The sequence below is a fragment of the Cyprinodon variegatus genome, unplaced genomic scaffold (genome assembly GCF_000732505.1).
Source record: "Cyprinodon variegatus isolate N-32 unplaced genomic scaffold, C_variegatus-1.0 Scaffold393, whole genome shotgun sequence".
NCBI classification, from domain to species: domain Eukaryota; kingdom Metazoa; phylum Chordata; class Actinopteri; order Cyprinodontiformes; family Cyprinodontidae; genus Cyprinodon; species Cyprinodon variegatus.
The window spans coordinates 476,010-496,780 of NW_015150846.1; the positions used below are offsets into that span (position 1 = coordinate 476,010).

Genomic DNA, 20,771 nt, shown 5'->3' on the forward strand with positions numbered 1-20,771 from the left:
ACACATTCTTGTTTAAGCTGCGTATGTGCATCGCTTTTCCCTTTTTTTTTTTTTTTTTTTTTTTTTTTTTTTTTTTTTTTTTTTTTTTTCCAAAAAGAAAAAAGTGCCATATTTGTTATGGTGATTTTTTTTTTATACATATATATGATCAGAAAGAAAAATATTAAAAACAAACAAAAGGTTTGCATGGAAAACAACTTTTTTTTTTTGCATTATTTTGGTTGATATATATTGTTTCCAACACAAGATGCAAGATGGAAATCTTTGTCTAATGGAGACTAATATTAGTCAGCAAAAAAAATTCATTTTTAATAGTTTCCTTATTAAGTCACTCTTTAAAACTCTAAACTACATTGATGTATTTTCTTGGAAAAGCAGCTATTCTGTGGCATACAAAACTGAATTGTCCTTTCTTCCATCCAATGGAAACTTGCCCTGGGGCCACACTCTTCCAGCCAGTGTTCGCATCTTTAAATAGGCTGCTATTTTAATTTAAAAGCATAACTCAAACCCCTGAAGGCTCGAGGCATGCAGCCTAGATTCAGTGTAAGGGTCAAATGTCCTTACAACACAGAGATCCGGTGTTTCTGTGAGTAAATCAGAGGCTTGAGACTAAAATCCCCGGTGTTGTTCGGTGTGTTGTGTTCGTCAGAGTGGCTGCAGAGGATTCCACCGAGTCTTAAAGCTGTTTTTTTTAAAAAAAAAAAAGCAATATCTACTTCTCATTTTATTTTAGTGGATCAACTTTTCCTCATTTGAAATTTAGCTGAGTTGTGAGAGGAAGCAGCAATGTCATACAAATCCAAGCTTCCAGCTTCCTGGAATGATGAGCGACCGTGTCGGAAAGTGGAGATTGATCTTAGTTCACCTGGTTTGGCGGTGTTCGAGCTGGAGAGACTCCTGTTTACAGGCAAAGCCATCATCAGCCATGCAGACGAGGTTTGGCCGAGGCTTTACATTGGCGATCAGTAAGAATTTCATCTTTTTCTCCAGTTTTTTTTCCTTTTTAACTGCACAAGCATCTTTTATTTTTTTTAACTACTTTGAAATATGTATAAAGTTGTGCGTGAAACCGAAATGGATCGTAAATTAGTTTTAAAAAGGAAATGAGTAACATAATCCTTGTCAAGCCATGAAAGCATACTCTAGTCTTGGTTGGTTTCCCTTTAGCATACTTCACATGGTCTACATATCAGACAGTCAGTTTCAAAGTATTGCACGTTTAATTTATCTGGCTTATAAAAAATAAATGGTTAGCCAAAGTATTCTGCCAGGTTTTCACATCCAGGTGCCTTTAAAAGATAATACAGCTAAAAAGTAGTAATAGGAAGAGAAACTCATCTAGCTTTTATATTGGAGTGAAAGGTTTAATGAATGGAAAACAAACTTGTTTTAAACAATGATGCAACTAAAAAACTTTGTTAAAATTAGTCTTCTTGCATCTACATAAAATTTTGTCCACTTTTAGATTCTACTGAAGATTTTTTTGGCTTTTAGCACTTAGTTTAGTATACAGTAAACATTAAAAGTTGTTACTGGAGGGGACATGATGCTTATTCTAAATACCGGTTGGTGATGTGTGTTACTGCACCCTGAAGGCGCCTTTGGTTATTCCCAGTTCTCTTCGCCTCTTTCAGTAACACTCTAAGGCTGTGTTCGATTTCAGCAGCTGCGTCCTGCAAGGACCTGTTCTACTTGTACTGGGTCCTTTTAGGGGCGTGAAAGTAAGGAGGACGAAAGAGTTTCGCTATGGATTCATACAGGTCCAGCCTTCTCCGGCGTTCAATGCCCCTCACTCAGCGTACACTGTGTTGCCTAGCAACAGTGACAGTCGACACATAAAGCAGGAAAAGAATGGATGCCAAACTTCTCACTGTTGTTCTGTGTCTTAATAACATTTTCAGCAGCAGTACCGTCATCACAAATATCAGATTTATAGTCCCCACGCTGCAGACATAGAGATCTGAGCTTAAATATCAGTCAAACCAATTTGCACAGGGAAACATAAAACCTTACAATAAATCAAATATTACCCACCAAATATGTGGCTCACCATTTAAAACTGTTATTTCCATTCATTTCAGACACAACAATTCACATACTTGTATTATATAAAACTGAGCTTACTATATTTACCACTGTTTGGCGCCATTTCCCTTTTACCTCTGAAAACGGAGCAGAAAGCTTGCTTGGACTCGCAATGAATCATGGGATACCCAAGGCTACGTAGGACACACCATACCTGTCCTTCCAAACAGGCGAAAAGAAGGGTGTATTAGTTGGCATAAAGAGGAGTCTTCTAATCCAAACAGGTCACGGCACCCCGCTATGAACTAATTGGCCGACGAATCTGACCTTTGCAGGACGCAGCTGCTGAATTAGAACTCAGTATAAATAACACTTTTTCTTACAGAACATGTTCAAAACAGGGCTTAAACGTTTTTTTAATTGAGCTTATTAGAGTGAAATGCAGATTTTTTTTACATCAAAATAATGGAGATAAGCCCTGAAAATCAGGTTCTTTAGGTTCTTACTGTGTCACACCAAGTTGCTGCCTTTCTGATAGGCTGTGTCATTATTTTAACACCCCTTATTATTCTAAATTTGATATTAGAAAAATATTAACTATGAGGCCCTCAGAGCATGTTTTTGCCATTTGTGCAGGAAAATTCCTCCCAGATTAGGCAGACAGCCTTTTACCACAATTCTTCTTATTTAGTCTTCCACTGGATTTCAGAGTTCATAAAGATAGCCTAGGAGCATGGAAAGATACATAAGATGAAGGCAGTAGCTTGACCGATGGGCCGTTACAGCTTATTTCCCTTTATGACATCATAAGAGGAGATAAGCCCAAATTTTGAGCACACTCATCAGGTAAGAGATGGAGATAGGTAATAATAGAGGAACTCTCTACCACCCCAACTTCGAAATACGGACTCAATTCTCCATTTTAAAATGCAACTCAAAACCCATCTGTTCAAGACTGCTTATTCTCTTTAAAAATATCAATTTTACTGTCACAGCCTCTGTATTTTTTTAAATGTTTTTAAATGTCTTTATAATTATTATTTATTATTATTATTTTTATTTTTTATGACACTTTTTATGTTTTTGTACAGTGACCTTGAGTGTCCAGAAAGGTGCCTTTTTAAATAAAATGTATTATTATTATTATTATTTAAAAAAAATTTTTATTTGGGAACCTCATACACGGGCTTCAGGACACGAAAGTTACGAAAGCTTTGTAATGGGAATTTTGCATAATATGGGACGTTTAATGTCCAATCCAAATGTTATACTGCTTGCATTACAGGCCTATGTCCACTTTAAGAGCGGCCTTTTTCTTGATGTAGACATATCTACAGTGCTAGCTAAAAGAATGAGCACCCCTGCAATTCTGTCAGATGCACAGTTTCTTCCAGAAAATGATTGCAAATGCTTTGTTATTAATCTATTCATTTATTTTGCTTACAATAAAAAAAGTCAAAAGAGAATTTAATTAATCAATTATTTCCCTCAAAACTCAAACAGAATAACTAAACAACTGCTTCTGGTACACATCAATGTGTTTCTTACAATGCTCTTGTTTGAATTGTAGACCATTCTTCTTTGGCAAACTGCTCCAGGTCCCTGAGATCTTCTCTCAGGTGTTGTATGGGATTCAGGGCTGGACTCACTGCTGGCCACTTTAGAAGTCTCCAGTGCTTACTCTCAAATCACTTTTCTGTGCTATCTGAAGTGTTTTGGGTCAATGTCCTGCTGGAAAAACCAGAACCTCTGAGGCAGACCCGGCGTTTTCACACTGGGCCCTACAATGCGCTGCAAAATTAGTTATTCAGACGTCAAAATGCCACGCACACTGTCAAGCAATCCAGTGCCAGTGGCAGAAAAGCAACCCAAAAACATCAGGGAACCTCTACCATGTTTTACTGTAGGAGCGGTGTTCCTTTCTTTTAAGGCCTTGGGTTTTTTTTCTCCTGTTAAATGTTGATGTCTTTTCCCGAAAAGCTCTACTTTTGTCTCATCTAACCAGAGAACATCGGTAAATTTTTGGCAACTCCATCTTGTCTTTTATGTCTGGGTTAGAAATGGAGTCCTCCTGGATATCCTACCATAGAGTCCCTATTCATTCAGACGCCAACTGATAATTTACACAGGAAAAAAATCCAAATACAGTCAAGCCATTTTTTCTTAAAATAAGTGCTTTTGTTCTTGGATTGAGGAGGTAAAAGAGACATTTTGCAAATGGAACAGGAACCCTTATACTTAAAATGAGAAAAAAAAACAATTGCATTGTCTTATTTCAAGTGGATATTATCTAAATATCTTATTTTAAGAGTAAAAATACTCATTCCATTTGCCAATGGAATGAGATAATTTACATTTAAAATAAGAAAAGAACAACTGCAGCCTCATATTTCAAATGCAATATCTAAATATTTTACTTTAAGGGCAAAAATGACAGATCAACTCATTTACCTACTCAAAGTAAGGGTAAATACACTTATTTTAAGAATTTTTTTCTTATTTCTAGATTGTTTTTTTTTTTTTTCAGTTCACTGTTGTAGCCTCAGACTGCAGGATAGCATGAACTTGTTTGGATGTAAGTCGAGTTTTATCCACCATCCGCACAATTTTTTTCTGAAATTTCTCATTTTTTTTCACTTCTGTCCACATCTAGGGAGGTTTGCCATGGACGTTGAGGTCTTGGCCATTAGATTGCCAATGCTTCCTCACAATTTTGTTTCTCAAGTCCTCGGACAGTTCTTTGGTCTTCTTTCTTTTCTCCATGCTCAGTGTGCTTCACATAAAGACACGGGACTGAGGTTTAGTCCACTTGATTACATTTTGACTGCAAGCGTGATTTAGTTATTGCCACCACCTGTAATGTGCCACATGTAAGTAAAAGGGGCTGTTAATTACACAAATTAGAGAAGCATCACAGGATTTTTCAAAGGCTGCCAATACTGTTGTCTGCCCCCTTTTGTCGTGTTGAGTGTGCAATTATATGCAATTTGGCTTTTTGCCAATTTCTATTTGTGATTTTTTTGTACAAAATAAATGGATATATTAATACCAAAGTATTAGTAATAGCAAACATTTTCTGGCAGAAATTGAGTATTCTTTGACAGAATTGCAGGGGTGCCAATACTTTTGGCCAGCACTGTATGTACGCTTTTCGTTCTTATTATCCTAACCTTGTGACTTTACAGTGATGATGGTAACTTTTATCCTGACAAAAGAGATCTGCTTCAAATAACATGGATCCTGAAAAAAAAGTAAACATTAGAATTTAGGAAAAACTAGAATTGATGGAGCAGCATGCATTTCTATAATATTTAACAAAATAGGTACTAAAGAGTTTAACAAGCCTTTCTATGAATGATAAAGGTTTCACAAATAAAAAAAGGAAAAATTATTTATTCTAGAATTCATTTAGCAATGCAATTCAACTTTTATTGTTTTTATTTTATTTTGTTTATAATATTAACATTTGCACATATATACATAAATATTTTTTGTCTGCCTGAAAAGTTATTAAATGTTGTTAGTCAGGCTACTCAGTACATAAATACTTTAGAATAAAATGTTTAAAATAAGCATTTCAGGTTCATAATATTGAATTATCTTATGGGCAAAAACATTAATTCTTCTGCCAGATCATCTCTATCAATTTAAGGGCAAATATGTTCATTTTAAGAACTTTTTATATGTATTTTTAAATGAGTTTTGGCAGTGCTGAAACTTTGTCTCCAATTTGGTTGTGTTTTTAAGATTGAGTGCAGAAAACCAGGCAGATCTATCGAAACATCGCTTCACTCATGTCCTGAATGCAGCTCACAGTAAAAGGAGAGGGCAGCCAGGCATATATGAGGGACTGAAGATCACCTACATGGGCGTAGAAGCACATGACTCCTGCAACTATGACATGAGCACCAACTTTCAGGCTGCTGCAGACTTTATCCACAGAGGACTAAACGCAGGAGGTTAGACTGGCAGAGAAAATAGATTAACTTGGACACATTTACACTCTGTTTAAGAAGAATATATTTAAATCTCATGTTTCTCTCTGATTTTCAGGCAAAGTTCTGGTACACTGCCATGTTGGCGTCAGTCGCTCTGCCACTCTGGTGCTGGCTTACCTCATGCTGAAGCAGAAGCTGACTCTAGTGGAGGCTATTTGTGCTGTGAAGGACAATCGGGGTGTGATCCCGAATCGAGGTTTCCTCCGACAGCTCATCCAACTGGACAAGCAGCTCTTTGGCAAACATCATTAAACCATAAGGAACCAAGCTTTCATTTAAGCCCCATCGTCTCAGATCTGTTCACTTCTACTAGTCTGGACTAAATATTTGCAGAGAAGAGATAGCAGAAACATAATGATTAAAATGAGCATTTTAGATAGATTTAAAAAAAAATTTTTTTAGTACAGGCATCGAAAACAGTTTCAAATCCCAAAATGAAAGCAAAGTAATTAGTAACAATCCTCTTCTGTGACATAAAGACATGCAGAAGGCCTGTTTGTGAACCTTGGTGTTGATCCAGTCTATGAATAATCTTCTGGGTAAAGAAGACATTATTTCCTTTATGCCATTATCCTAATTTCAATATAGTATACAATTTCCTGCAGTTCAAGAAACACAAATTTTAACTATTTAAATAAACCCTGGAATAATCGGACAATCTGAGGTAAATCAAAGATTTACACAGGTAATATTGAAACAAATCACAATGCACAAAAATGTAATTCTAAGTAGGTAATTTTTTCTTAAAATAAGTGCATTTTTTCTTTAATTGATGACGTAAGTGAGACACTTTGCCAATGAAACAAGGTATTTACATTTAAAATGAGAAAAACTGTAGTCTCTTATTTCAAGTGCATAATATCTAATTATCTTATTTTAAGGGTAAAAAGGCTGATTCCATTGAAGGGGTAAATACACTTATTTTAAGATATTTTGACTCATTATCAGAACGTTTTTACAATTCACCTGTCGTCTGTTCAAAAGTCTCAGATTCTGACCAAATAAAATCGAATTTTCTGCTAGAAAACCCCCACAAAGGTTTTCCAGATAGGTAACCTTTTGTCCATACTAGATTTTAATGTCCGCCACAAAATAATGACGTATACTACAGCTTTGAGACACTTTTTATGGCTTGTTTTTTAATTTGGACCTAAGTATGACCATCTGCCCCAGAAATACGTCTTTTAAACTGTACTCCAGAGAGGGTATTTTTGTTTAATTATGAAGGGATCTAAATGGTGGTCATGCCGAGAGACATGACCAAATAGCACCAAGCAAGTATTAACTTAATTTTTACATTTGGTGCTGTTTTACTCAGTTACGTTTCTATATTTGTTATCCATTTGATATTGAAATTCCAGTCCGCTTTATTTGCTTTAAATTTCTGTATGTGTTGGAGGGAAAGTCCATTTTACCAGGTAGGATTACTTCTCTGCCTGGCAACTCATACGGTTCTGAAAAGCAAAGAGTAGAGTGGAGCCATGTCAATGAGCCGGATGAAAAGAGTCTTGTGAATTTTGGATGACATTTTTTTTAAATAAATTTCCTTCATTCTCTGAGGTGAAGAACAGGACTCTTCATAAAAGACCATCAGACAACAGGAAGGTCTATACTTTGCAAGTTAGTGAATTGAGATTAGATCATTATAGCAAATATAACCTTTTTTATTATTCAAGTTACTCTCTTTATAGAAAATGCATAAAGTTTCAAGACATTTAATTTAGGAAGTATTAAACCTTTAACACGTGTACTATATAATCTTCCCACTAGATGGCAGCAAACCACACTTGTTTTTTGTTTTGTTTTTGTTTTTTAGTTAAGTAGGTATATTACATTAGCCCCCAATGTGATCCATTGAAGAAAAAAATATATACTAAAAATAATACGTAGCAAGCACTTAAAATAATGTGGTAAATTGCCTGTATACTAGTTTTAAAGCAGAATATGGACTATGAGGATTTTAAAGATCTTCACAGAAACAGATTTTCACTCATTCATACACCAAATTACTCATGCATAAAGTACAATATCCAAGGAGCTTTGAAGCCTGATAAACTTTAATTGAATTGGCAGATGTTATTATTTTTCTGTCTGACCAAAATACAGCATATTTCCCCCATCATTAGGACAGATTGCAATAAAATAAATATATTTTTTTTTTATATTTAAACCAATGTTTTGCTCTGTTCATATGAAAGCCATCAACAGTTGAGTTAAATTTTTGTGCAGGACTAAACCATAACTCTTGCCTTCCTTTAAATTGTGTTAAAACTAGCAACCCATATTCAGTCATTTTAAGGTTAACATTATATTCTAAAAAATTCTTGATGTGAAGCTGGTTTTATCTTGTAAAATGAATGCATGTGTAAAATACCTTGAATGTGCAGAAGATAAATATTTCATCAGTTAGTTTTATTCAAAAATATACACAATGGGGCTGAGTTCATAAAAATACATACATGCATATATTTATATGACAGCAAATTTTAAAAAAGCAGGATTATTATACAGGGTTATTGCACAGGGTATTTACATTGGTATTTATATAGATGTGTATTTATATAACTATTGAATTAGGTATTAAAAATATATAAAAAAAACATTTATGTTAGCACTGCAAATATACAGTCATATGTTTATATTACAATTTGTATGTATTTATTACTGTTTTAAAGGTTGCAGTTTAAAAAATGAAATTGTCTAGAGCTATTTTAAATTAAATTTAATGACAAAATAAATCTGTCTAAGTATTGAATATAAAGAAACTGTTTATTGCACAGGGTATTAATACGTAATTACACATTATACATTAAGCAAACAAATTAGATTAAAATAATTTGAGATAGTGATCAATTAAGTAGAATTGAATTACACTAAGGCTGTATCCCAATCCATAGCGGTAGGTGGCGGTAGTGCTCCACTTTTGTTTTTTGCCAACCGCCAAATCATCTCTACGTATAAGAAGAAGAAGAAGAAGTTAGTGGAGCTGTGATTGGATGGCCGTCGGTTAGTTTCAAACATGGCGGAACCATCAGCTAAGGAGCCGCTAACTGGAGCACATTTTCACAAAGAAAGGAAGAAATACAGCCCAGAGGAGGAGGCCAAGCTGGAGCGGCAGCATTTCTGGAGAATAATCGATGCATTTCGGTCTTACAGGTGCTACAAACAGAATCTACAAAGTAAAAGACGAGCCACGAAGCTTTGTTTTTGTGTCGATTCGTCGTGGTATTGGTGTTGTTTTGCTAACAAGGACACGGGAACTATGCTAAAAAAAAATGTCTGTCGTTAAAGAAGTTTAGTCTTTGAGCACTTAGTGAGGTTTTTATTTTCCTTCCATCAGGTTTCATGTCCAAGAGCAGGTCAAACGGGCTGAGCGTCAGTTTTACAGCCTGTCGCAAAGGCACCAAACGATGCTACCCGGTGTTCTGGCCAACCTTGGTCGGATCATGCAGTGCGCCGAACACAACCAGGATGTCCTGGAGGCTATCGTTCACAACAGCCTTCACATGTTTGAGAACGTGGAGTATGGGGAAAGGGTAAGCTTTTCAGTTTTGGATGGTTATTGTTCAATGGTGATCATTATAACCATCACTGTCCCCAACAACCTCAATCAGCTGTTACATTCATGCTGATTTTTACACAGTTCCTACCTTAGACAGTTAAATAACATGCTGCTGTCATTTTGCACATCTCTCATGTTGCTGCTATTTTCAATATCCATCACTGTAAAAATGTCCACAACTATATATTTATTTTTCTCAAGGTTTTATTCTTTTACACTTTTTATTATAATATTTTGCTATTGTAATATCAGAATTTCCCCATTGTGGGACAATAAAGGGATTTTCTATTCTATCTGATTTGATTGAATTTAAGGTGGTAAAGCATAATGTCACATAAAGTATCTCTAGTGCATTCCTTAGCTTCCTATGTTTACATAGTCCTAAAGGGCGTGCAGATGTCAGTTTGAAATCCATCCAGGTGTAGAGATAGAGCCCAATCTGCAACACTCCATTATTTTATAAGCTGGCTGACCTGCAATAACCTCATGAGATGGCCCTGAAAACTGTGTTATTTCCAAAATGTACAGCGGAGGTCTTCAACAGGGGGTCCACGGAGGTACTGCATGGGAGTCGCAAAAGTTTTGATTGATTAGTTTTTTGTTTTTTTTATATTCCCCCCTGCAATTTTTTCCACTAATTGAAATATCTTTAAATACACATTAACATGAACTCAACACACTGTAGTAAACATATAAATGGAGGCAGAAGATGTGTTTCAGTCATCAATGCAAACATTCAGTGACACACAGGAGCTCTTTCAAGCTGGGCACTGTTTCATACACAACACCTGTCCCATCAACCAGGAATCCTACTCAGAAATACTTTAAGCGTGAAATTACTTTCGTTACATGACTCTATATGTAGTAGAGAGACTATAGGACCAGTTTATAACACAATTTCATACAATATATATAATTAGGGGGTCCCCAATCCATCACGCCTTTAGTTTGGGGATCCTCGGCCTGGAAATCGTTAAAGACCCCTAATGTACAGCATATACTTTCTCTCTGTCGCGCTCTCTATCTTATATATTCATGTGTGTATATGGAGCCATAGTGCAGACATTTGTTGAGTCTGGCTTTATCCTGGCTTAGCCTAAGTCTTTGTCTATATCTCAGACAATGCTTCAGTTCTGGCATAGAGGAATTTTTGGCCTGGTTTCTTTCTGATTTTAGTCTAAGCTTGATTTGATTCTGTTTTCGATTTAGTTCATTACTGTTAGAATAATTATCATTGGAGATGTGTCAGTTTATTACACCTTGGTATTGGCTGCCTGTTGCGTGTCAGAACTGATGTTTTAATCTAATTAGGATAGTTCCTCTGTCTGGATATACAGTTATAATCTTCATTCTGTACGTGGCAAAGATTTGGAAATGGAATGAGAGCGGTGTCCTTCAGCTAAGAATGAAGTGTAATATGGATGTCTAATCATCTGCTAACATATATGATGTAAAATAAGATGAAGTGGCAGACTGGAGATGTATAAAATGTCTTTTTAACTGTTAATCGGGGCCACTTCCTGAGAGGTGAGCATCTGCCTTCTGTACATTCTAAGCAATTTCTCTTATCTGAGTTAGATTACAATTTCTATCAGAATCTGTTGTCATGTCTCCTGGTTATTTAATACATATAAGTGATGAGTGATAAGTGATGTTATTTAAAGTTTGTCCCGATTGATCTCTTTTCAGGGAAAAGAACAGAACAGATAGAGCATCAAGGTGCTTCTAACTACCATCATAGATCAGATGAACAAAATCTAATCTAAACAATCTTCTTACCTTTATAAAAAATGCAAGTAAAAAAAACTATATGTTCGCTGATATCACTTGATGTCCTCCTGCATGACCACTGAAACTCGGGCTAACCTGTGTCTCTGTTTTTTTGTATCTTCAGTTTGTATTCATCAGCCTTTTCTGTAGAAGGGGAACCTGGAAAAACCTTAAAACATTGCTCTGTTGTACTTGAACAACCTTTGACACAACATAAATGAGCCATTTATTTTTTAATAGAAATTAAAGATGTATCTGAACAAAACCTTGTACCGTAGCTTATTTCTGTTTCGATTAAAGGTTTTGGTAATGTATAAAGGGTTACAGAAGTAATTGTTCTTGATAACTTCTGCCTAAATATTTTTTCTGGTTAGCAGTTTTATTTACATTTAAAAGCACAATTACTCTCTCCTCATTGGAATGTCATTATATATTAATTGTGCTGTCTGCTGAAAGTCTTGTTCAGCTGTTTCCGCTTTATGATTTTAGGAGGATCCGAGAAAGACACGCCCATCCTCTACTTTTGACATGGACAAACTGAAATCCACCATAAAGCAGTTTGTCAGAGACTGGAGTGAAGTAGGAAAGGCTGAGAGGGACACTTGCTACAAACCCATCATCCAAGAGATCCAGAGGCTCTTCCCAAGTGACCAGTGGTAGGGATTGTAGCTGCTCACTTTTACAGCTAAATGCATGACATTTAAACTACAACACATCTATTGAACTACAGTCTAATTAGGTTTTCACAAACCATGTTTAAAAAAAAAAAGTCACGTGTTTTCTATGTGATGTGTGCATTGTTTTGCGTTTTATTATATCAGTGATGTGTCTAAGGTGAGCGTGCTGATTCCTGGTGCGGGGCTTGGTCGACTTGCTTGGGAGATAGCTCGGCTGGGGTATGCATGCCAGGGCAACGAATGGAGCTTCTTCATGCTTTTCTCCTCCAACTTTGTTCTCAACAGGTAAAGCATGGAAATTAGCTTCAGTGATCAGAGTTGGGCTTTTATTTGAAATTGGTTCAATCTCAATTCACATTCTTTATATAGCCTTAATTCACATCACATATAATTTCAAGGTACTTTACTGAGACGATTTAATCTAATAATTCAGGCCAGCAAGCAGAATCATAGTTAGACACACTTCTCTGCAGTACAGCTTCACTACTGTTAACTACCCATTACTCTATCCAGACAATGTCTTGCTTACAGTCAAAATCACGATAATCTAATGAAAATTAAAAAGACTCCAATTAAGAAAAAATTGAAATGGGGTTTGTAAGACATTTCTCTTTAAATGTTAATGACTTGATCTGATATCTCATTTATGTTGTCTGACAGAAACCTGGCTGCAACAAGAGGATTATGTTAGCATAAACTAGGAAACCCCCTCTATCTATTTGAATTTATAAATGGTCAGGAATTCTGGGCGAGGAGGACGAGCAACAATCTTTGAGACTGACTGATTGATTCGCTCGAAGCCAGTTAACAGTTACGATTCTTTTGAACATTTAACCCTTAAACTAGCCTGATAAACCAGACTAAACGTGAGATTAAATGTGTAATTTAGTCTGGCCCCGATGAGATATCGGAAGATCGTGGATGAGAACAACCCATTGTTTTTCAAACCGCTGTCTGTGCCTATTGGCCAACGCTCTGACCAATAATCGCAACTGACTGTGACGTAGGAAGCGTGACAGGAATCTGGTGGGGGAGTGTAAACAAACAGCCTGTCATTAAAACTGCGAATATGTTCCTCTTAAAAATGAATAAGCGTAGAGCCTCTTCCTGTTCACGTTTTAATGAAACCCCCAAGTCTAATCCTTCCAAAACTGATTCCCAAGCTGAGTCAAAAATCGCCATCAGAGGCAGCGGTCTTTCACACACGACTATGCCGAGCGAGGGCCGCTGCAGACGGGCTGTGGTTAGCCCTGGCTGCCGTTAGCTTCGGAGAGAAAATAACAAGAAAAATAACGCGTACGCTAAGGGGGTACTCATGATAAAATGGCCAAGGGGTACACAAGTCCACAAAGGTTAGGAATCACTGCTCTAAGGGGTTGAAACAAAGTACTTTAGGAGCTACGTGAGTGACCGAAGCCAAAAGGCACCAAATGAAGTTGACAAATTAGTATTTAACCTGAGTTAATTTCATAAATGTACTGTTTTATATTCATTAGGCCTTAAATGTACAAACAATCTTGATTCTGAAAGGGCCTTAAAGTGTTGAGACATTGGTTATTGCTATTATTCACTGATGAGTTGAATCTGTTTGTCTAGATGTGAAACGGAGAATACCCTGACCCTGTATCCCTGGATTCACCAGTTCAGCAACAACAAGAAATCCTCCGACCAAACTCGACCGATCAGATTCCCGGACGTGAACCCCCAGAGCCTGCCGCTGAACACAGACTTCTCCATGGTAGCGGGGGACTTTGTGGAGGTTTACAGTGAACCGGGTATGTTAAAGCTGACAGGGATTCATTCTGATTTAAACATCTGAAAACGAATCTATCAATGTTTGGTTGACGAGTAGCTTTCTCTTGCATTAATGTTCAGTAAACAATAAACCTTGTGATATCATGTGTTCCCCTCAGAATGCTGGGACTGTGTGGCAACCTGCTTCTTTATTGATACTGCTAATAACGTCTTGGAGTATGTGGACACAATTTGGAAGATTCTTAAGCCCGGCGGAGTATGGATCAACCTTGGTGAGTCTACTAAAAGAAAACTAAGGTAGACTGGAATCATTGCTGACAGTTGATTTTCTGTTAAATATGCTCTTTTTCTAACAAATCAATCTGGATAAATAAATGTTCATCCCAGCCCAAATGAACAAGATCAATGCCAAAACACCAGGCTGGTATATTTACGCTACTTAAGGTATTTATATTTTGCATTGTGGGTAAAATATGACTTAATATGAGTCCGTTGTTGACAGACGACCTTATTTGGGTTGCTTTATTTTAACTTTTTATTTAACTTTTTATTTTAACTTTATTCTGTAGTATTTGTAGAGGTTCATAGTTTAGTTTTCTACATGTTTAGGTTAGCTTTTTGCTACTGAGTGAAGTAAAAAAAAAAAAAAAAAAAAAGGTTTTTCTTTGCACTCTGAGCGACTGTCCTTATTTTGTACATGACTATAACACTCTTGATTTTTGCACCACATTCTGCTTGTAAGGTTTCCAGAATTGACTAAATAGGACCTTAGCTTACAGCACAGTTATGTTTTGTCAACAGTTTCATTACAAAGTCCTCATGCCTTAAATCATGTTAAAAATTGTTTTTCACATTTCATATGAAATGCAAACTTTTGTCTGTTGTTTTAGATGTAAATTATCTCCATTGAAACTCTGACCGGATCTGTTTTAAAGACGGTTTCAGAGGTTTTCTGGTCTATTTAGGAGAAACTCTGTGCACCAAGACAGAATTACTGTGTGCCTTTGGGGGAGACAAGGGTCTCACCTGTCCACCCTTAGCATTGTCTAATACTGCTTCAGTCTTCTTTGTACTTTAGCTGTGACAATTAGAAACTCTTAACAGTTTCCCAAAGATAAAGTTGTGTACAAAGTAATAGCGATCCGTTAAAAATATATATACCTGCATGTTTGGTATATTTTTAAAAATACATTTTTAGATGAAGTATGTCTCCATTTTTGCTTGTTTGAGTTCAACTTAGATCTGTGGCTAACGAACCGTAGGTACAAGTAATTTGTTTCTGCATCTTGTGTCTTTCAGGCCCACTGCTGTATCACTTTGAGAATATAGCCAATGAGCTCTCTATTGAGCTTAGCTATGAGGACATTAGGACAGCGATGTTAAAATATGGCTTCATCTTTGAGGTAAATGGGTATCATTTTTAATTTGATTGCATTCTGGTTTTCTTGAAAACCATCGTTATGTTTCTAAAAGCAGTCCTATTCCTGTTACAGGCGGAGAAGGAGTCGCTACAGACGACTTACACTGAGAATGACTGCTCAATGCTGAGATACGTTTATGACTGCATCTTCTTTGTTGCTCGAAAACCTGCTGAGCTGCAGTTTAATGGTGTAGAAGAAGCAGAGCAACAGCTAAATTCTCCACCAGCTGCCAAGTCGTCCAGGCGGGAGGGTAGCAATAGGCTAACGTGACGTAAAACCATTAAGCAAACATGGTCAATTTGAAGAGGTTTAACCGCCAATATTTTTCTCCTTCAATACAACTTTTAAATTGCCACTCTCTGAAAAGTGCTTCCACCCTCATGGATTTTTAGAGAGCACTTGAGTACAGCTGAAACTGTGGGTTTAGTAAAGCAGGATGGGGCCAGTATGAGTTTCTCTTGCTATAACTGAGTGGAAAAGAAGAATTTTTAATGATGTCAGAGTATTGACCGAAATTCAAAGCAGAAATGCATCACACTATATGTTTTTCCTTTATATTAAACATTTTTTTCTTTCCATGTAAGTGATGGAAAAGTCTTTTTGTCAGCTGATCTGTATTGCAAAGCAGTGGCTGAGGGGAAAATATGGAGCTGATCCGTATAAAATTAAAAAATATATTAATAAAAAAAAAAGTTCTCCATCCGACACTTTCCCTGGTATCTCATTTATAGCAGTTGAAGGTGTGGAAATAGGTAAATGACTGAATATGTTGGTTTATTTTTTTTTTTAAACCTTCACACTGATGACTGGCCTGTATGCTTTTATTAAGTATTGTGGGACTAAAATATCAGTTCTGAAAAATGTTGTATCGCTTAGTATTGTTCGTTCATGAGGTTAGAGGTAATTGAGTTACCCACAGCCTCTTGTAGGTTTGTTTTTAAATCCGTTTTTTTGTGATTTCCAAGCAGTTGACTTTGTTTGGCTTTTATATCACACACTCTTAACTTATTTCTATTACCCCGACTTACCTTGCCAGTTTGTATCCATTCACATGTGCCTCTACAACTGAATTATACATTTTGAAACGTATTTATTTGTACTTAAGTTGGCTTATTTGCATGTTTCTGTTTTTAAGTTGTAAAGCTTTCATCTTTTTCTTTGAAATAAAGCCAAGCATTTTGAGAAAAAAAAACGTTTGAATGGAGTATTTCTCTTGCAAACAGATTTCTGGAGCTTCATCGCACAATTTTCAATTTTGATTATAAGTGCTCTCTTTGTATGGGTGTAAATGTAATGACACAGTTATAAGTTCCTGTGTCACTAGCTTCTACTATTGTTGGCATCTCACTTAGAGGAACTTCCTCTTTCTGCTACCTTATTGATATACGGTCATGAACAAAATCAAAAAGGATCTTTTCCAAACTATATCGATTTTATTATATTTTTTCCTACTGTAAATAACAATTATACATTATCTCAAAAAAAAAAAAAATTAAACATAGTTTTCAAGCAATGCAAATGCTTATAGTAACTCGTTTAAATTTCCCAATCAGTGCAAAATGTTAAATAGATTTAAAAAAAAAAATCATTTTAGCAAAGAATTGTCTACCTAAACTGATTTTGCAAAAACAATAAAAAAATCTTAAATCACTTTGAATTACTATTAGAAACGCTTGGTTTCCCATAGCTGTTTATTCTATAAATTAAGTTATTTTTTCCTAAGATATGTGTTGTTTAACAATTGTCATTAAAGTTCTAAAAAAAAAAAAAAACATCGCCAAAGCGAGAGATGTGGGGAAGTGGGCGGGCCTTAAGCAGCGCGGCTGTTACACGATTGGTTCTTTTTCTTTAACTCCTGTACGTCATCACTACCGGGTTTGTTGTGCACGCTGCGCACTTGTGTTAAACAGAAGGACAGGGCTTTTATTTTGCTGCCTTGTGCCACTCACTCTATCATATAAGTTTTCTATGGCAAAGAGACGCGCGGAAGAACCTTTACTGCTGGACTCTCCCATTAAAAGAAGACATCTTGCTCCACTCTGTTGTGTCGGCATGCAGCCAGAGAGCATGGCTTCAGCAGGGGGTGTGAGTTCCCCGTCCATACTGACTCTGTTGGGCAGCCGATGTCGAAAAAGGCCTCATTATTCCGATAATGAAGCATCTGATTTATTTCCCAAGGTTTCGCTATGGGACTCTGGAAAGTTTGCATTGGATGTGTCGCAGGAGCCACCTTCTGGAAGTTTCCAGGACGAGCGCGGGCCCTGCACACTTTCACGAAATAAGAGACCCAGAGAGGACAGTTTTGGTTCGGACACAGTTAGACCTGCAGTAAATGATAAAGTAGGTAACATGGATTAATTTGGCAACATGCACAACCTGACTGAACGTTACTTCATCGAAAAGCAGATGATGTAATAAGGGAAAACCGCCACTAGGTGTCCCCATTTGCACACTTAACTAATTCACATCCAGTCACTTTGGACAAATTGAATGTGTTTTATTCTATATGAAAAATGTAAGTAAAATGTAAGTAAGTAAATTAGCTTGTTATTGGTTACTTAATTAAAAGGGCAAAAATCGTTTGTTTTCCAGATTTATTATATCAATAGTATCAAAAGTGATTTATCTAAATTTAAGAGGATCAGTAGCAAATTAGAAAAACAAAAGATCTTTTATAAAATGCAGACATTTTCTACACAATCACGTGAAAGACTGCTGACTTGGAGGTTTTCCAGCATACAGTCAATGATAACAAAAGTTCATTCAAAACTACCAACAAAAAAAAAAGTTCACCTTGAATTTCAAATCTAATATAAATCAAATCTCATTCAATAGTTCGATTGCTTATATCCAGAAGTATGCCCTAATCTGAAGTAAATATTGGATATTTGTCCAAAATAAGCCAAAAAAAAACTGATGTGGAATTTTATCAGCTGGCATCTATAATCGCCTTTGTTTCATGCTGATAGAAACAATTTGCTTTTTTAAAGTTTCTGTAGGTTATTGGTTATTTTTACATGGGTCTGTTGTTTTGATACCTTTTGTTGTTGCCTTTTTTCCATTTTAGTAATATTACTTGATCAAGTCTTTTCTAACATTCTACAGTATAAAATTAGTAATGAAATCTAATATTGTATTGAGTTGATATCGGTATCGGCCCATTCTCAAAGCTGCAATGTTGGTATTGTCCTGGAAATGAAAACGTTGCACCGCGACACCTTTTGTTTCTACAGTTAGTGATGCTAAAGATCCTCTGGCAGTGTTGGTCCACTGCTTTTTATCAAGCTCAAAGCTGATGCAGAAGTGATCGATGGGGAACGGCGGCCTAGTTGTTAGGGCGTTGCTTGGAATCCTGATGTTCTGAGCTCAAGCCCCACTCCCACAGACTGCCACTCTGGCTTTCTGAGCAAAAGACCCTTAACCCCACACTGCTCCCTGGGCGCTGCACAATGGCAGCCCACTGCTCCCCAAGGAGATGGGTTAAATGCAGAGAGTTCATTAAGTAATGACAGTAAAAATAAAAGCTGGGAAAGAAGTTTACCAGAAAACTGTAGGAAGACACTCATTCTGCACCAAAATCAGGTTAAATGACTATAGTTTCACTATTTGCCACTTGAACCAAACCCTTAAAGAGACATGGATTGTTAAGTGTAACATGACAGTTACCAGCGCTAAGAAAGAAGATTAACTGAGATTTACTGCCTGGGCCTCCTGAACTTCTCAGTAGCATCACAGGCTAATCACCTTCAATTCAGTCTGCACTGAAACAACAGCTCATGCAAACAGGAGAGCAAATCAGGTATTGAGTGGATATACTGCACAGTACCATGATTCTGTATTATAAATAGGATTTTCTGTGCATTAATTATTTCTTGGAAAAAAATTTATTTATTTGCTGTTACACAATCGGAAATATGAAATTAAATCTTACGTTGAATCGATTAAAAGTCCTTTCAAGTTCAACCGTTGAGTGAAAGTAACATAGCTAATCTTATTTAAAGAAATTTCGATCAATCAGATTTGCTTCCTTATTGGCTTTTACTAAATACTTGTAAATACAGGGGTTTTCTGGATGCTCACTTGCCCTTTTTTTTCTTCTTTTCAGACAGACAAGGACTCCTCTGAAGATGACACTTATAACTCTTTTCAGTACTGGAGGGTCCCCTTACCTGAACTTGACCTTTCACTGCTAGAACATACTAGTGACCAGTCCCAAATGAAAGACAAGTCCAAAGACAATACCACGTCTGCAGATGCAATGGAGAGCTGAAGATGATGGACACTTTAAGGCTTTATTTACCTGAGCAAAGCATCATGCTGTTTAGCAGTCTTTTGCGATATGATCTAAGATCTCACTGATGCTTTTTGGATCAGCTCTTGGCCTTTCTGAAGATTCTAAGTTCAGCAGGCTTGTAAACGCCACGGGGGACGTTTCATTCAAACATGCTGCAAATCTGCATCAGAACCGGAGGAAACGTTGGTTGGGGAGACTTTTCTTCAACCTACCAGGTTTCATCAAGATGGGTGTCACATACCGCTTTTAATAACTGATGATTTCAAGTTGGTTCTTTAACCCACTGCAGTGTTACTTTGCAAATGACTTTCCAGTATTTTTCAGTTCCAAATACATGTCCATTTTTGTTCATTTCTTTTTGTCTTTTCTGGTAGAGTATCTGCAGATAGTCTTAAAGCCCAGCTGCTGCATAAATCTTTTTTTTGCACCTGGTATTCTGGAAAGGCGAGAACTCTTAAGCCTTTAAAAAGTCTGGGAAGTTAAAGGTGAGACGAGAGGGATTTATTTCTTTAGCATATTTCAGTAGAAGGACAATTCAAAGTATTTTAGAATAGAGTAATGGCAGGGAAATAAAACATGAATAATTCACAAATGTGAGCTAAAGTTCCCCCTACAGTGGTGAGGATGCACTATGTTTCACCCTTTTTCCTTTTCTTCTTTTACCCCTACCTATTAAAAAGTCTGTGTACGCCAATGTACTTGATTAATATTTTAATGATTTGAATGTTCTGATGCTTTTATAATGTAACACACTTTGAATTGCCTGCTGCTGAAATGTGCTATATGAATACATTTTACTTACTAAAGAGTAACTAGAAAAGAGTTAGAAAGCTTTTATTGTCCTTTCGTACACATAGTGTGCAGAAAACAAAATTTTGTTTTGTACAGCTATCATATTTCCATTCCTTAAAGTGCAGCAGTGATCAAATGTATCTCTCTCAAAAGAGAGATAAAAGCTATGAAATCAGTAGGAAAAAGAATGAAAAACTAGAGTTTAGGCTGCCTAAAAAAAGAAATAAACATATTTAGAACAGTCAAGGGCAACTTTACACAATTCTAATAAAGTTGAATTCTATTCTCCAAATGGCTTTTTAACTTTGATTTAAAAACAAATGTTGGTTCTCTTTTATGTTCTGGGTAAACACAATATATCTTATTATTGTTTCCCCTGTAGAAGAAATTACTAAGAAATTAAATGTGATTTAAGAAATTAGATAAAGAAGCTAGCATAATTTAAAAGTATAAGCATTAAAAAATATTGCACAT

At 36.3% G+C, this 20,771-nt stretch overlaps 3 protein-coding genes across 4 annotated transcripts; all 3 read left to right on the plus strand.

Moving 5' to 3' along the window:
• The first annotated feature begins 490 nt into the window (after positions 1 to 490).
• Positions 491 to 6,793, plus strand: LOC107092737 (dual specificity protein phosphatase 26-like). The gene is made up of 3 exons (XM_015387369.1): positions 491 to 968; positions 5,776 to 5,987; positions 6,082 to 6,793. Exons 1-3 carry the CDS (start codon positions 790 to 792, stop codon positions 6,276 to 6,278), a joined length of 588 nt encoding a protein of 195 aa, XP_015242855.1. The 5' UTR covers positions 491 to 789; the 3' UTR covers positions 6,279 to 6,793.
• Positions 6,794 to 8,997: 2,204 nt separating this feature from the next.
• Positions 8,998 to 16,380, plus strand: carnmt1 (carnosine N-methyltransferase 1). Its single transcript, XM_015387367.1, has 8 exons — positions 8,998 to 9,182; positions 9,367 to 9,562; positions 11,848 to 12,014; positions 12,180 to 12,320; positions 13,632 to 13,810; positions 13,949 to 14,062; positions 15,090 to 15,193; positions 15,284 to 16,380. Exons 1-8 carry the CDS (start codon positions 9,046 to 9,048, stop codon positions 15,479 to 15,481), a joined length of 1,236 nt encoding a protein of 411 aa, XP_015242853.1. The 5' UTR covers positions 8,998 to 9,045; the 3' UTR covers positions 15,482 to 16,380.
• Positions 16,381 to 17,079: 699 nt separating this feature from the next.
• On the plus strand, positions 17,080 to 20,551 carry LOC107092743 (uncharacterized protein C9orf40 homolog). 2 transcript variants are annotated; one of them, XM_015387376.1, is made up of 3 exons: positions 17,080 to 17,296; positions 17,390 to 17,551; positions 19,317 to 20,551. In XM_015387376.1, exons 1-3 carry the CDS (start codon positions 17,180 to 17,182, stop codon positions 19,479 to 19,481), a joined length of 444 nt encoding a protein of 147 aa, XP_015242862.1. In that variant the 5' UTR covers positions 17,080 to 17,179; the 3' UTR covers positions 19,482 to 20,551. The 2 variants fall into 2 exon arrangements, with proteins under 2 accessions (XP_015242862.1, XP_015242861.1); XM_015387375.1 differs by having other exon boundaries at positions 17,080 to 17,551.
• Positions 20,552 to 20,771: the final 220 nt, after the last annotated feature.